Genomic DNA, 14,327 nt, shown 5'->3' with positions numbered 1-14,327 from the left:
CCCATTAGAAAAAATGTAATTTATATTAATTCATTTCAGATCCCCAAATGATTCCCTGTTCTAACCTTTCTTATATAAAGCACATGTCTAATACACTGTTTAATCTATAAACAAACACTTCTTTTCTTAAATTTATCGAACTACCCCCTCCTGGCCTTAAAGGAATCACTTTCAGCACCCGGTCCAGGGGTGTCTTTTGGAAGCCAGTATGCAGCATCTTCGCTTTTCCCCATATCCCTGCCTCGGAAATGCTGACACCTGCTAACTGCTTTTCCTTTATCCAAGTCAACAACAGTTTTCTACCTCTTCAACTGCCTGCGATCATTCATCGTTTCATTCACACCCTTAGCAACATTAGCTCTCTTGAAGGCCTCTTTATGTTTTAAAATCATGCTAATTGTCAACAAAAGCAAAAAACACACAAAAATATTCACAGCACAGTTTCCTGAGAGGTTAACAAGCAAGAGTTAGTTAGGTAAACTAACTTGAATTCTCTCCTTTGTGGCCTGAGAGACACTTTTTGTTATGATGATGTATCAGCAAGAAAGGATTGTCAGGCCCAGAATTGGAAATTTTTGTTCAACAAGGAGACATTACTTCCGTGAACAACTTTCAAGAACTGAATAACTTAGTTTGAGATGGGAGACCTTCAAGAATGAAGGTTTGACTGTATACACCCCATTTTTAAAAAACCAAAATGTTACCCATGGTAAATTCTCAAGTGACAGCTGCGACTTGCCTGCTTAAGCTTGGTTCAACTCATATCCATAGATAGATAAAGCCAATCTCCCTCCCCACTGCTCCTTCTCTGGCCACCTTAAATTTGGGATTCCCTAGAAATCTACTTTTGGTAACCAGTTCTCCTTACTTCAAGGTTCTCTCTTGGTATTCTCATGTACGCTTTATTAAGCCAAATCCATAGCTTCATCCTACGTTTTCAATTACCTAGCTTTATGTCCCACAGATATGACAAACTTAATACGTCCTCAATAGAACTCATTAGCTCACTCCCAGACACACCCAACCTCCAAAATGTGTTCTTCCCTCCTTTTCTATTTTGCATCTCACTCAATGGCAACACCAGGAATATAATCCTCTAAATCAGGAGACTTCTTTACCCTAATCCCATACACACAACTGGTTACTAAATCCAGATGATTCTAAATGATCTAACCTAATCTAGATGATATCTTGAATGTAGCCTCTCTCCTCTAATTCTACTATCTTTGCCTTCTCAACTCTGACAAATTCAAGTCTTTAGTTCAACCCTCCTAGGTCTTCAATTCCTGCCTATGCTTCACCTTGACACTAAAAAATAAACCTGATTAAGTTACCTTCCTGATAAGAATTCTGCACTAGCTACCCCTGCCCACAGGATTAAAGCTAAATACATGCTAGAAGTCTCAGCCTGGCAACTAAGGCCTGTCCAACCAGGGCCAGTCCTGCATCAGAATCAGTGTTACTCCGTTCAGTAGGCATCATCTCCTTTATGACCAGCTCTCTGGCCCAGAACAGCCTTCTCTGTCTCTGACAAAGCCAACTCATACAGACCCTGTATCTCTGCGTGACCCATGTCTGAACCCCTACTTTATTGTAATGGTCTCCAGATTGGGTTCGGTACCAGGATTTACCTATCTGCTCTTTTTCTTGGTTTTATGACTCAAGTTAACCTCCTCACTAAAGGCTTAGTAATAGGATAACTGTTGAATTGCAGGGTGAACTCTAAAGTCATATTTCCTAGGTTCAAATTTTGGCTCCACCACCTAGAAGCTATGTGACTTTAACCACCGAACTTAGTCTCTCTGTACCTTAATTTCCTCAGTTGCAGAAAAAGGTGGGGCGCAGGGGGTGCGGGGGGAAAGGGGGGTACAATATGATCATCAAAGGATCATTGTCAGAAGAGTGTTCTGAGACGTATTAGTACTGAGCACACAGTAAGCTCTCAATATGTATTAGCTATTATTTTTACTAACATTTAGTGTATTAGCCAGAAGCAAAATGATAGAAAAATTCTGAACAGTAAAATTATACCTGCAGACAAAACTGCACATGCATTAAAGAACTGGTTAGTTGGAAAAACAATTTCAGATGAAGTTTTAAAAATGCAGCTTCCTATTACAAAGCATAGCAAAATGTGGAATAGCCAAATGAATGAAGCTTGATAATTTTAATGTGGAGTCAAGAAAGAAAAATATGTATGACTACAGACCAAGAAAAAATTCTTACAGGTCAGGGCAACTGATATAAAATACAAAAAGGAGCTCACAGGTTGACTAAATTCTGAAAAATGCTTTAAAAATAACAACAAAAATTGGTCATTTCAGATATATGTAACAGTATATCTGAGGAGCTGCTGTTAAATGATGACTACTAGACTTCTAAGGGCTGCATAATAACAATAATTTCCTTAACTGAGTTATTTAAAGGATATTTTTCTAGAAGATGACACCTATCTTATCTAATAAAAGAGAAACGTGCAAATTGACCGTACCTCTGCTATACTCACAAGCCACGCCCACCGGCCAATCAGAGTGATTATATGCAAATTAACCCAACCAAGATGGCTGCTGGCAGCCACAGAGCTGGAGCAAGCAGGAGGCTTGGTTGCCCCCAGCAATGGAGGAAGCCAAGTTTCCCGCCTGCCCTGGCTGGCTGTGGGCTCCACTCAAGGCAACAAAGTTTCAATTATAGAAGATAAATAAATCCTGGATACCTGCTTCCAGACAGCCTCTACTGAGAGCTTGGGTGGTTGGGGGCTGTGGCCAGCCTGCAAACAGCCATCAGTCCGTCACCCAGGATGGCCACACCCTCATGGGGTGAGGGTCCCTACTGAGGGGCTTGGCCAGCCTGCAAACAGCCATCAGCCCCTCACCCAGGCTAGTCAAGCACCCCAGCGGGAACCCCCACCCTTAAGGGGGTGTGGCCAGTCTGAAAACGGCCCTCAGCTCCTCACCCAGGCTGGCCAGGCACCCCAGCGGGACCCCTACCCTGATCCGGGACACCCTTCAGGGCAAACCAGCCGGCCCCCACCCATGCACCAGGCCTCTATCCTATATAATAAAAGGGTAATGTGCAAATTGACTCTAACAGCAGAATGACTGGGAATGACTGGTCACTATGACACACACTGACCACCAAGGAGCAGACGCTCAATGCAGGAGCTGCCCCCTGGTGGTCAGTGCGCTCCCACATGGGGGAGCTCTGCTCAGCCACAAGCCAGGCTGATGGCTGCCAGTACAGCAGTGGTGGTGGGAGCCTCTCCCGCCTCCTCAGCAACGCTAAGGATGTCCGACTGCAGCTTAGGCCTGCTCTCTGCTGGCAAGTGGACATTCCCCAAGGGCTCCCGGGCTGCCAGAGGGATGTCTGACTGCCATCTTAGGCCCAATCCCCCAGGAAGCAGGCCGAAGTCAGCAGGTGGACATCCCCCGAGGTGTCCCAGACTGCGAGAGGGCACAGGCCGGGCTGAGGGACCCCCCTGAGTGCACAAATTTTTGTGCACCGGGCCTCTAGTAATTCTATAATAAAGGAAAATGGGGAAAAACTTTGCAGACATTAGCTGTAATTCACTGTTTTCTGCAAATCAAGGGGGAATTTATCTGCATCTTATTTCTATTGTGCCTTATACAGATCTGCTAAGGAAATATTCACAGTCAATAATGCAATGTTTAAAATAAAAAGGAAGGCAACTTCAGGAATTTTGTACCATCACTGAAGTTCTAGGTTAAAGACAGAAAGTTTCTTTTCATCAAAGAATACAATCACTAAATGACTATCCATTTAGCTCTTCCATTAGCAATGATAATCCACAACTGACTACTCATTTCATTTGCCTAGTTAGTAAAAGGGTATCGCTGGGTATTAGCCTTTTACATATGTATATATTTGTATCCTAGGCTATTATGTAGCTTCATTTGCATTCTCACATTGAGATAGAAAATTAAAAACTAAATTGAAGGACTGTAGTTACAACTTGATACTCTAACCCAGGTTACTGAGACTTAATTATTAACAACAGTTTTAATCACAACAGTAAACTACATATAAAATTAAACATGCATCATCACTTAATTCATAAAGAACAAATAGTTTCTTTGTTAAGAACCATAAAAATATATATTCAAAGTAAATTAATGAAATTAAGATATTTGTTTTCCAAAATTCTTTTACCTGTTACTACACATTACTTTGATATCATCTTTCACACTTTCCCTTAAGATCTGTCTCTATTTCTGGAAAAAAGTTGTTTCTATTATTGATGGACACAATAACAAAACAAAACTAGTCTGGTTTTTTAAAAACACTTGTTATTTACTGAAAAGTCTCCCAACCTGAAGAATCCAACCTAATGAAAGTTTTCTATTTCAGTGAGTGAGAGGTACTATAGAAAAGGTTGCCAACCCACTGTCAGGACAGGAGAGAAAGGTGTCAGCATTAGGTTAGCCAGGCCAACAAACCTAATAGGCCCCCAGGGAACTACTGTGTGTACTTCTAACTGTGAGAGATGTATGTCAGGCAGTATGATGAAAGTTAGTTATGAAAAAGGTTCTGACACTAGACTACTCGATATATTCTGAAAACCTCAAGTATGAAAGTACAAAAATAATTTTAGATTAAAACATTTCATTTATGACAGTTAAAGTAAAAAGAACTATTATCAAGACAACCTGAAATATGCATCACTAGTAACCTCAACCGAGGCTAACAACGCACTTGAAATTGAATGGTTTATTTAAGAAGTAAACACCATGGGCATCAGTCTGAAATTAAAAGGAAATAAATTATATTGGCCGCTCTTTGATCCTGAAGTCCACTAGTGGTTCTTAATATTGCTTTTGATGCTTATTGACTAAACATTCAAAATGAGGTTATGAACAGAGAGCCTACAGAGTCAAAATAACAACTTCACACATCAACATTAGCCACAACATATGCTTGGAGTACAGTATAACCAATTTTTCAAAACAATCTTTTAATAAAAGGCATTTTTAAAAAATAAATTACTATGAGACGAGTTTATGTTTTTTAGAACTCTTTTTGGTAAGCCATTTTTCTTTCTGCCATGCGCTTTAAATATCTTAGTACATTCCAACACAGTGACAAGAAACCACATACTGCACCTGTGCTTTCTATCTTAATTAATACAATAAGGATAGGCCTGCTCACTTTAATTTGTAAAGGAAATGATCATATAGTGCATTTTAACTTAAGGTATTAATTACCTAAATAAGCAGAATTAGCTTAATGTTTCAGTAGACACTGCAAGTAAACATTTCTGAAAGTATGGAAGACTTAAACAGCATATTTAGGAATAAGAAAGCAAAATGCTCATTCTACCTCAGGTGGCCAAATGCACTAAATTATACTGAAGGGGGAAAACAGCAGTGTGGCCGTTCAGAGATGCTTTACTATAGAATCAATTAAATCCAGCTGAGTTGTCCAGTGATTACTTAACTCAACGTTTTTTTTCCTACTTGTATATAAGCATGTTTGGGGAAGCCACCCTCCTTTCAAAACAAAGGTCATGACTGTCTTAAATGCCTCAGTAAATTGATGGTCAAAATCTGATAAAAATTCTGCATGGGCCTAGAATCACATGATGGTGTACACACGCCACACCATCTGTGGGATAGGACTGCCAGCACAGACTTCGTGAGCTGGCAGAGGACTGAAATAGTCAAGAATTCTGCAAGCGTTTCAAAGTGTAGGCTTCTCATTAATTTTAATTTCCCGTTGGCTCTACAAGGAAAGAGTGAGCAGTGAAAGCGCACTGTGCCACATACACTCAAGTTCATGCCACACATACACCTGTGATCATAAACTCTTATCCAGGGCTGTCCACCACAACATTGGAGGTTTTGTGTTTATTTCTTCTTTACCCTAGAAGAAATAAACCCCAAATATCTAGTTTTCTTTTCATACTTTGTTAACTCAAACATCTGGAAATACTTGACAATAATCATTTAATTAATGCAAAGCTAATTGATGACAATGTGCTTAAACACTTCACTCAACTGAAGTGGTTTCCTCAGTTCACACAATGAGGGGCTGAAGAGAACAAGATGTTCTTTGAATAAGGTAACTTCTAACCAACATCTCCAAAAACATTATCTGTGTTTAAGTAAGTACCACCGATGATAGCATAAAGCTACACCAGTAAAAACTGGTAGAGGCTGCTGGCTTAGGTTCTCCCAAGGCTTTTCAAAGCGCTGGCGTTGCTGCAAGTGTTTTTGTGGGCTCTTGTGCTCACCACTGTCTCCACTTTATTACCCTTCGTAACTTAGGTTGCTCTAGGAGGGTGAAGAGATCCTGAGAAGGAAACACTTCTCCGGAACAAGGAACTATTCCTAATGCCCGGGGGGGGGGGGGGGGGGGGGGGGTTCCAGCAGCAGGGCTGGTCCTTTCTCTGGGTTTGGCGTTTTGTAGCAGTGAGAATTTTTGTTGATGTTTGTTTTGTTTTTGTTTCCTTATAACCACACCGACTTGGCAATCCAGGAATCAGAGGTAAGACTAAAAAACTTAGAAAAGTATGAGAGGAAAGGACTATTTTTCCTTTTGCCACAATGATTGAGACTTTTTATCCAGCCCTGCCCTGGAGAAATTTTTGTGTCCCTTAGCTCAAAAGAACATCACCAATGGAATAAATATTTAAGAATCATAGTAATCAAGAAATGTTAATTTATAATTTAGTTTGAATCAAAAACAAATATTGGTTAATTTACCTAATTCCTCTTATACTAGTACTTATTGTCAATCTAATTTCTTTCCTTTTTTAAAAAAAAAATTTGGAATGAATATAGTGGGTTAACAGATGGCTTTTAAAGTTTTGTTCTTATTCCAAAATCTTTATGTTACCCAAAATATATCTATTTATGAATGATGCTGTAACTTCTGCAAAACATGATCGACACACTCTTTCTATTTAACACTAAACAATCTGGATGCGAAGGCTGTTTGGAAATAATTCTAACAAAAACTGAAACATTAGACTAGTGCTATAATAAACAGATTTGCCTTTTACACTTGTTTTATAAGTCTTCACAGGCACACCCAAAACAATTTTTAGTAAAGTTCAAATAATTGGTTCAATTAGCCTAAATATATTTTATCCTATCTTCATAATACCTCCACATTGGTGAACATAAATTAATTCTCCTGTCATCCCATTACATCCAGGAACATAATATGAAACAACAGTTCACAGAAAATCCAAAAGACAATGCAAAAGAAAAGACACAGCCCTAGCTGGTTTGGCTCAGTGGAAAGAGCGTCGGCCTGGGAACAGAAGGGTCCTGGGTTCGATTCCGGTCAAAGGCACAGGCCCGGGTTGCGGGCTCTATCCCCAGTGTGGGACGTGCAGGAGGCAGCCGATCCATGGTTCTCTTTCATCATTGATATTTACATCTCTCTCTCCCTCTCCCTTCCTCTCTCTCTAAAGTCAATAAAAATATATTTTAAAAAAGAAAAGACGCACATGATGTTGCAGACAGGCTTTAAGATAACTGCTTCCGGCTCCGCCCATCTGTCCAGCAGTTGCCTCTGAGTAAGTTCTGCCTTCTAGGAACCTGCTCTGAATACTACAAACGATAATGAAGTGTTCTCTTTCATTTTTCTTTCTGGAAACCTATTTTCCTCCATGCAGAAGGATAAGACTTCTACATCCTGGAAATATGGTCAAAACAACTTAGGGCTGTTTTAAGCAATTTCTATTTAATAGACATACCTGAAGCCCAGTTCTTTTGGAAAGTAGCCCTGAGATACATCATAAAGAGGGAAGATAAACACACAAACCTTAGCACACTGTTTACTTTGATGAGTCATTTTTTTTAATATCCTATATTTAATGTATGATGGAATAAATAAGACCAGACGTCTCTTATCATTACCAGCTGGTGTCATAAATGGAAATCTGTCTTTGCTTTTAGAGCATTCCCTTACTTTGTAAGCAAAGTATTCTATTGACCCTTTACACTTGGCCCTACTCTCTTTTAGCCCCTCTTACCCATTTTTCTTTGTTGTTGTTTTTTTTTTACCACACTCACTACTACTTCTAGTACTTCTTTATTCACCTGGCAATCCTGCCTTTATTCATCTCTTACTTATTCCCATTTACACTATCCTCAGGAGCTGTTCACAAACATCTTCCATTTGCCGCAAAGTGATGGAGGGTTGGTGGCTCCAGTTGACAGGTGCAGTGAACGATGAAGAGGGAAGAACTGCTCTAGCCACTCTGTTCCTACTCCCCTCCCTTTTAAGGCTCCATGCCCTGTGTAAATCAGAAAAAAATAATCCCACAAAAGTGGAATCTAGTCGCAGGATTTTTTGAAGCCTCTTTCCTCCTGTGAGGACATGTTTGTTTCTTTTTTTTCTTTCACCTCCTGTTACTTAGTTCTTCACCTTAACCAAAATAGCACTCTAGTAAGTTGGCTATTTCCATTGATTAACCTTTTCTAATGCATCCTACATCTACCCCTGTTTTTGTTTCCTTTTCTCCTCCATTTTATTATTAGAGATACTCCGTAACTTACAGTGGAGTAACCTCCCAATAAACCCATCATAAGTTGAAAATATCAAGTCAAAATGCATTTAACCCGCCTTACCTACCGAACACCATAGCTTAGCCTAGCCTATCTTAAACATGTTCAGAGCACAATATCCAACATACCCAGTAACACACATAGTGCAGGGTAAAACATCAGCTGTTTACCCTGTGGTCATGTGTCTGACTGGGAGCTGTGGCTCACTGCTGCTGCCCTGCATCGTGAGACAGTGCCATACTGCCTATCACTAGCCCAGGGAAAAGAGCAAATTCAAAATTTTAAGTATGATTTCTACTGAACGTGAAGCACAAAGAGAGAGAAAGAGATATTATTTTCATATCACCCAAAGCAGCAAATCGTAAGTCAAATCATTGTTAAGTCAGGGACCATCTGTATATTACTGTAAGCCTATTTCACATAACTGGTTTTTCCTACCTCTAGTCTTTCCCTAGCAATCAAATCCTGCTGCCATCAAGATTAAGATCTTAAAACAGTTCATCATGTCACTCTCCAACTTGAAAACCTTCCGTGGCTTTCTATTATGAAATAAAAATTCAGACTCTGCAATCTTGTGCTCAGGGATTCCGCCATCTGAGCCTTTCCATTGTATTTCCTTCCCTGTGTCATTGTCATCCAATACAACGTGTGGTTTCCTACCTCTAAGCTTTTTATTATACGCATCATTCTTGGTAGTGCCAGCATTCCCTCCTCCTGATATCCATCTTTCAATGCTTAGACAAAGCCCTCACAATAGTGTAATTTCATAACCCATTCCAGCCTTAATATTGAGTTCCCCCCTCTTATGCAAAACCATATGACATTAGAATTATTGCTCTGGATTACAACTTAATAGTTAATTAATGCCTTTTTAATTTAATAAATATTATGTATGTGTGTTTATATCCCATAGTGCCTAGCACAATCTAAAGCAGAAAGCAGAACATCTGTTAAATCAGTTTGTTTTCTAACAAGTTTGGAATTTTCAGGTAGAAGGACTCCAAAATCTTGAATCTTGACTGGTCATGTGACATATCTTGATTAACAAAATACGGCAGAAGTGACACTATGCATTTTTTTTGTGTTTTGTTTTGTTAATCCTCACCCGAGGACATTTTTTCCATTGATTTTTAGAGAGAGTGGAAGGACGGGGGGGGGGGGGGGGCGCATTGATGTGAGAGAGACATCAATAGGTTGTCTCCTGAATGCACTCTGATGGGGGCTGGGGTTCAAACCTGCAACACATGTATGTGCCCTTGACTGGGAATGGAACCCTTCCATGCACAGGCTGACCGTCTAACCCAGCCGTGGGCAAACTATGGCCCGCGGGCCAGATCCGGCCCGTTTGAAATGAATGAAACTAAAAAAAAAAGACCATACCCTTTTATGTAATGATGTTTACTTTGAATTTATATTAGTTCACACAAACACTCCATCCATGCTTTTGTTCCGGCCCTCCGGTCCAGTTTAAGAACCCATTGTAGCCCTCGAGTCAAAAAGTTTGCCCATCCCTGGTCTAACCACTGACCACACTGGCCAGGGCAGATACTATGCAAATTCTTTTTCTCCCTCTTATTTTTTTTATTGTGGTAAAATACATATGTTAACATTCACCATTTTAACCATTTCTAAGCATACAAGTTCAGTAGCATTAAGTACATTCACACTGTTGGGCCACAATCACAACCATCCATCCCTGGAACTTTTTTCATCTTGCAAAGGTAAAACTCTGTACCCACTAAACAATAATTCCCTATCTCTCCTCTGCTCCAGCCCCTGGCCACTCCCATTCTGTTTCCTATCTCTATGAATCTGAATACTCTAGGTATCTCATGTAAGTGGAGTCACACAGTATTTGTCCTTGTGTGACTAGCTATTTCACTTAGCACAGTATCTTTAAGGTTTGTCCATATTATGGCATGTGTCAGAATTTTTCCTTTTTAGGTTGAATAATATTCCATCAGTATATATATATCACATTCTGTTTATTCCTCAATGGACACTTGGGCTGCTTCCACCTTTTGGCTACTGTGAATAATGTTGCCATGAACATGGATGTACAAATATCTGTTTTAGCCCTTGCTCTCACTTCTTTTGGTTTATGCCCAGAAGTAGAATTGCTGGCACACAGAGTAATATTGTTTAATTTTTTGAAGGAATGCCATGTTGTTTACCACAATAGCTAAACCACTTTACATTCCCACCTACAATACATAAGGAAGGGTTCAAACTTCTCCAAGTCCTCAAACACTTGTTATTCTCTCTCTCTCTCTCTCTCTCTCTCTCTCTCTCTCTGTGTTTATATAACAGCCATTTAATGGGTGTAAAGTGGTATCTCATGGTTTTGATTTGCATTTCCCTAACAGTTAGTGATATTAAACATGTTTTCATTTGTTTATCTTCTTTGGAGAAATATCTATTTGAAGAAATAGCTATCCATTTATTTTTATTGGGTTGTTATTTGGTTGTTGAATTGCAGAAGTGCTTTATACAGGGTGTGGCAAAAGTAGGTTTATGGTTATGAGTACACAAAACACAGTTTATTCTTGTATTATTATTTATTAATTTTTGTATTATTTTCCACACAAACAATTGTAAACCTACTTTTGCCCCACTCTGTATATCCTGGATGTTAATTCCTTATCAGATAGAGGATTTGCAAATGTTTTCTCCCATTCCATAGGTTGCCTTTTCACTCCCTTGATATACAAAAGTTTTAATTTTGATGTAGTCCAATTTATGTATTTTTTCTTTTGTTGCCTATGCTTTCAGTATCATATCAGGAAATGATTGTTAAATCCAATGTCATGAAGCTTTTCCCGTATTTTTTTTCTAGGAGTTTTATAGTTTCAGTTCTTATGTTTAGATCTTTGATTCATTTTAAATTAATTTTTGTATACAGTATAAGGTAAGAGCCCAACTTCATTATTTTGCATATGGATATCCAGTTTTCCCAGCATTGTTTGTTAACAAGACTATCTTTTCCCTATTATGAAAAATTATTTGATTACATATGTTTATTTCTGGGCTTTTATTCTAATCCATTGGTCTATGTATCTGTGTGTTTTGATTACTGTAGCTTTTTTTGTTAATTACTGTTTTGTAGCTTTGTAGTAAGTTTTGAAATTAGGAAGTATGAGACCTCCAACTTTGTTTCTCTCTTTCAAGACTGTTTTACTCTCCTAATTCCTTAAAATTTTATATGAATTTTAGGATGGATTTTTCTACTTCTGCAAAAAGTCAGTGGGATTTTGATATAAATTATGTTAAATCTATAGATTGCTTTAGAGAATATTCACATCTTAATAATATTAAGACTTTCAACCCTTGAACATGAGATGTCTTTCCATGTTTTAGTGTCTTCTTTAATTTCTTTAAGCAATGTTTTGTAGTTTTCAGTGTACAAGTCTTGAACCTCCTTGGTTAAGATCTTTCCTAAGTATTCATTTTTTAAAAATATTTTTATTGACTTTTAGAGAGAGAGACACATCGATGTGAGAGTAAAACATTGATGGGCTGCCTCCTGCATGCCCCCTACTGGGGATCAAGCCCACAACCTGGGCATGTGCCCTGACCAGGAACTGAGCCGGCAACCTTTCGGTACCTGGGACAATGTCCAACCAACCGAGCCACACTGGCCAGGGCCCTAAGTATTCATTGTTTTGATGCTATTGTACATGGACACTATGCAGATCCCAAGTATAGGTCTCAAGAGGCCTTACAACAGGGGTCCTCAAACTATGGCCTGCGGGCCACATGCAAATGCAAATATTGTATTTGTTCCTGTTTTGTTTTTTTACTTCAAAATAAGATATGTGCAGTGTGCATAGGAATTTGTTCATAGTTTTTTTTTAAACTATAGTCCGGCCCTCCAACGGTCTGAGGGACAGTGAACTGGCCCCCTGTTTAAAAAGTTTGAGGACCCCTGCCTTACAAGTTCTGCTATTACCCTCTTGGCAGGCTACTACTGCCACCTAAAAACTCCAGACTTGCCTGATAGGGTCATGTGGCCTTGCTAACTGTCGGCATAACTGGCAGACCCAGGAGTGAAGTAATTTTCAATCATTCACTCTAGTCAAGCTGGTGGACACCCCGGGTGAAAGCAGCACAAGAACCACTCATCTAAACCTAGTCAAACTGCTTACCCACAAAAGTGTGAGCAAATAAGAAGTTGTAGTTTTAAGCCAACAAGTAGAAAAGCTAATTGAAATAATTAAATAATTTTATTTAATATTTCTTAACTATGATAATTTACTTATTACTTTGTAGCTCATTTCATACTCTTTCCCAGGGGCTATTAAGATTTATTCTAGCTGAGACAAGACAGAGTTCTTTGATGCTAAATATTCTACATAATTCATTATGTTCATGAATGATTTAAAGCTTGAATATCAGCATTCTAAATAATTTAAAATTTTTTTTAAAAGTAGCTTAAAATGAAATCTTACAAAAACTACAGAAATACAGATTTTATTTTTCTAATTTACAATTTCAAAATTGAAAAGACAGTAAGTAAATATCACAATGTTTTCAGGATAACCTGTGCTATTGCTAATATTTGCTAGCAATTAGTACTAAACTTATTGCGGACAGATTTTAAAACTCCATTATCTGATTATTTAAAAAACTTAAATAATCACAATATTTAGGAGTAAAGTTCTCAACATTAAAAATATTTAGAGGCATGCTAAGTAAAATGGCTTAAAGTTACTTAAAAAAATTAAAGACATACATACACCTAAAATTTTATTTACTTATGAATAAATGTATTTCTTATAAATATAGCTGTGAAGGATTATAGTTACTTCATGTGGGGAAAAAAAATTTCAGAATAATGCCCAAAAGTAACATACTACTTAAAACATGCTAAAGCAAAAACCTACTCCATAAAGAACTCATTATGAGAAATTACTCTCTCAAGATGTGGAAATAGTTGCTTTAGAACTGTCTGTATTATATGCATTCTTTAAAAGAAATAAAAAGGAAAAGGGCAGAAGAAACAAAGAGAAAATGTAATAAAAGAGGTGTTAGAACATAGTTTAATACTTAAGTTTAGATGCTAACTAGAAAAAAAAATAGGGCTATTATTTCTGACAAACCAACTGGAATTAACACTTACTCAAGTAGAAACGAATTCAGTTAACTTTCAAAGTTGAAGCAAATTTCTCCAAGTCTATGTCATAAATGTTGTATCACTTGTTTTGGAAACCGAATTTACTGTCAGAAGTATCTCATATTTGCAATATTAGAAACATCTTTTGAAATAGTTGTCATTTTAATTTTAAAGAGTCCTAAATATTTCTCTAAATGTGGGCTATGAGTTATTTAACTGTAATCAATTATTTACATTTCTCTGCAAGTACATTTCTACAAGAAAACTACAACTGTACCATTCCCCTACTCACATTTATGACTATATGTTGAATATTAATCTATAGTCTATATAATTTTATACATATGCAATACTATGGTTCACAATCTGACAATAAAATAAAGAAGGAGAAAATATAAATGAGAGAATTAAAATGTACTTACAAAGTCGAAGTCTCCGTCTTGAGGAACTTTCCAGTTATCAGGGAAAACATTTTTGGACATAGGGAAGGGTTCATGCATGTTCTGATTACAGTTTTCATGACTCTTATTCTTGAAGTCCTGTTTATCAAAGTAGTCCATGAAAGACGGTCTTTGTACTTGTGGTGAAGTTGCATTTCCTTAGGTAAACAAATAACATGAGAGAGTGAGTATAAGTGCTCACATTTAAAGAAGTATGATTTCTATTGAAGTATAATTTTT

The 14,327-nt window shown here is 37.9% G+C and overlaps 1 protein-coding gene across 5 annotated transcripts in view; it reads right to left on the bottom strand.

Moving 5' to 3' along the window:
- STK3 (serine/threonine kinase 3) overlaps nt 1-14,327 on the bottom strand; it is a 221,666-nt gene that overhangs the window by 43,935 nt on the left and 163,404 nt on the right. For 4 of the 5 annotated variants that reach the window (XM_059672133.1, XM_059672130.1, XM_059672135.1 and 1 more), the window contains one exon: nt 14,070-14,245. In XM_059672133.1, the coding sequence (XP_059528116.1) occupies nt 14,070-14,245 (176 nt within the window). Of the gene's footprint in view, nt 1-5,796; nt 5,878-14,069; nt 14,246-14,327 lie in introns of those variants that run through there. The other variant, XM_059672131.1, reaches the window with a different exon arrangement.

Source organism: Myotis daubentonii, chromosome 17 (genome assembly GCF_963259705.1).
Source record: "Myotis daubentonii chromosome 17, mMyoDau2.1, whole genome shotgun sequence".
In the NCBI taxonomy this organism is placed as follows: Eukaryota; Metazoa; Chordata; class Mammalia; order Chiroptera; family Vespertilionidae; genus Myotis; species Myotis daubentonii.
The sequence above is the reverse complement of the archived record's forward strand: the minus strand, read 5'-3'. Positions and strand labels throughout refer to the sequence as shown.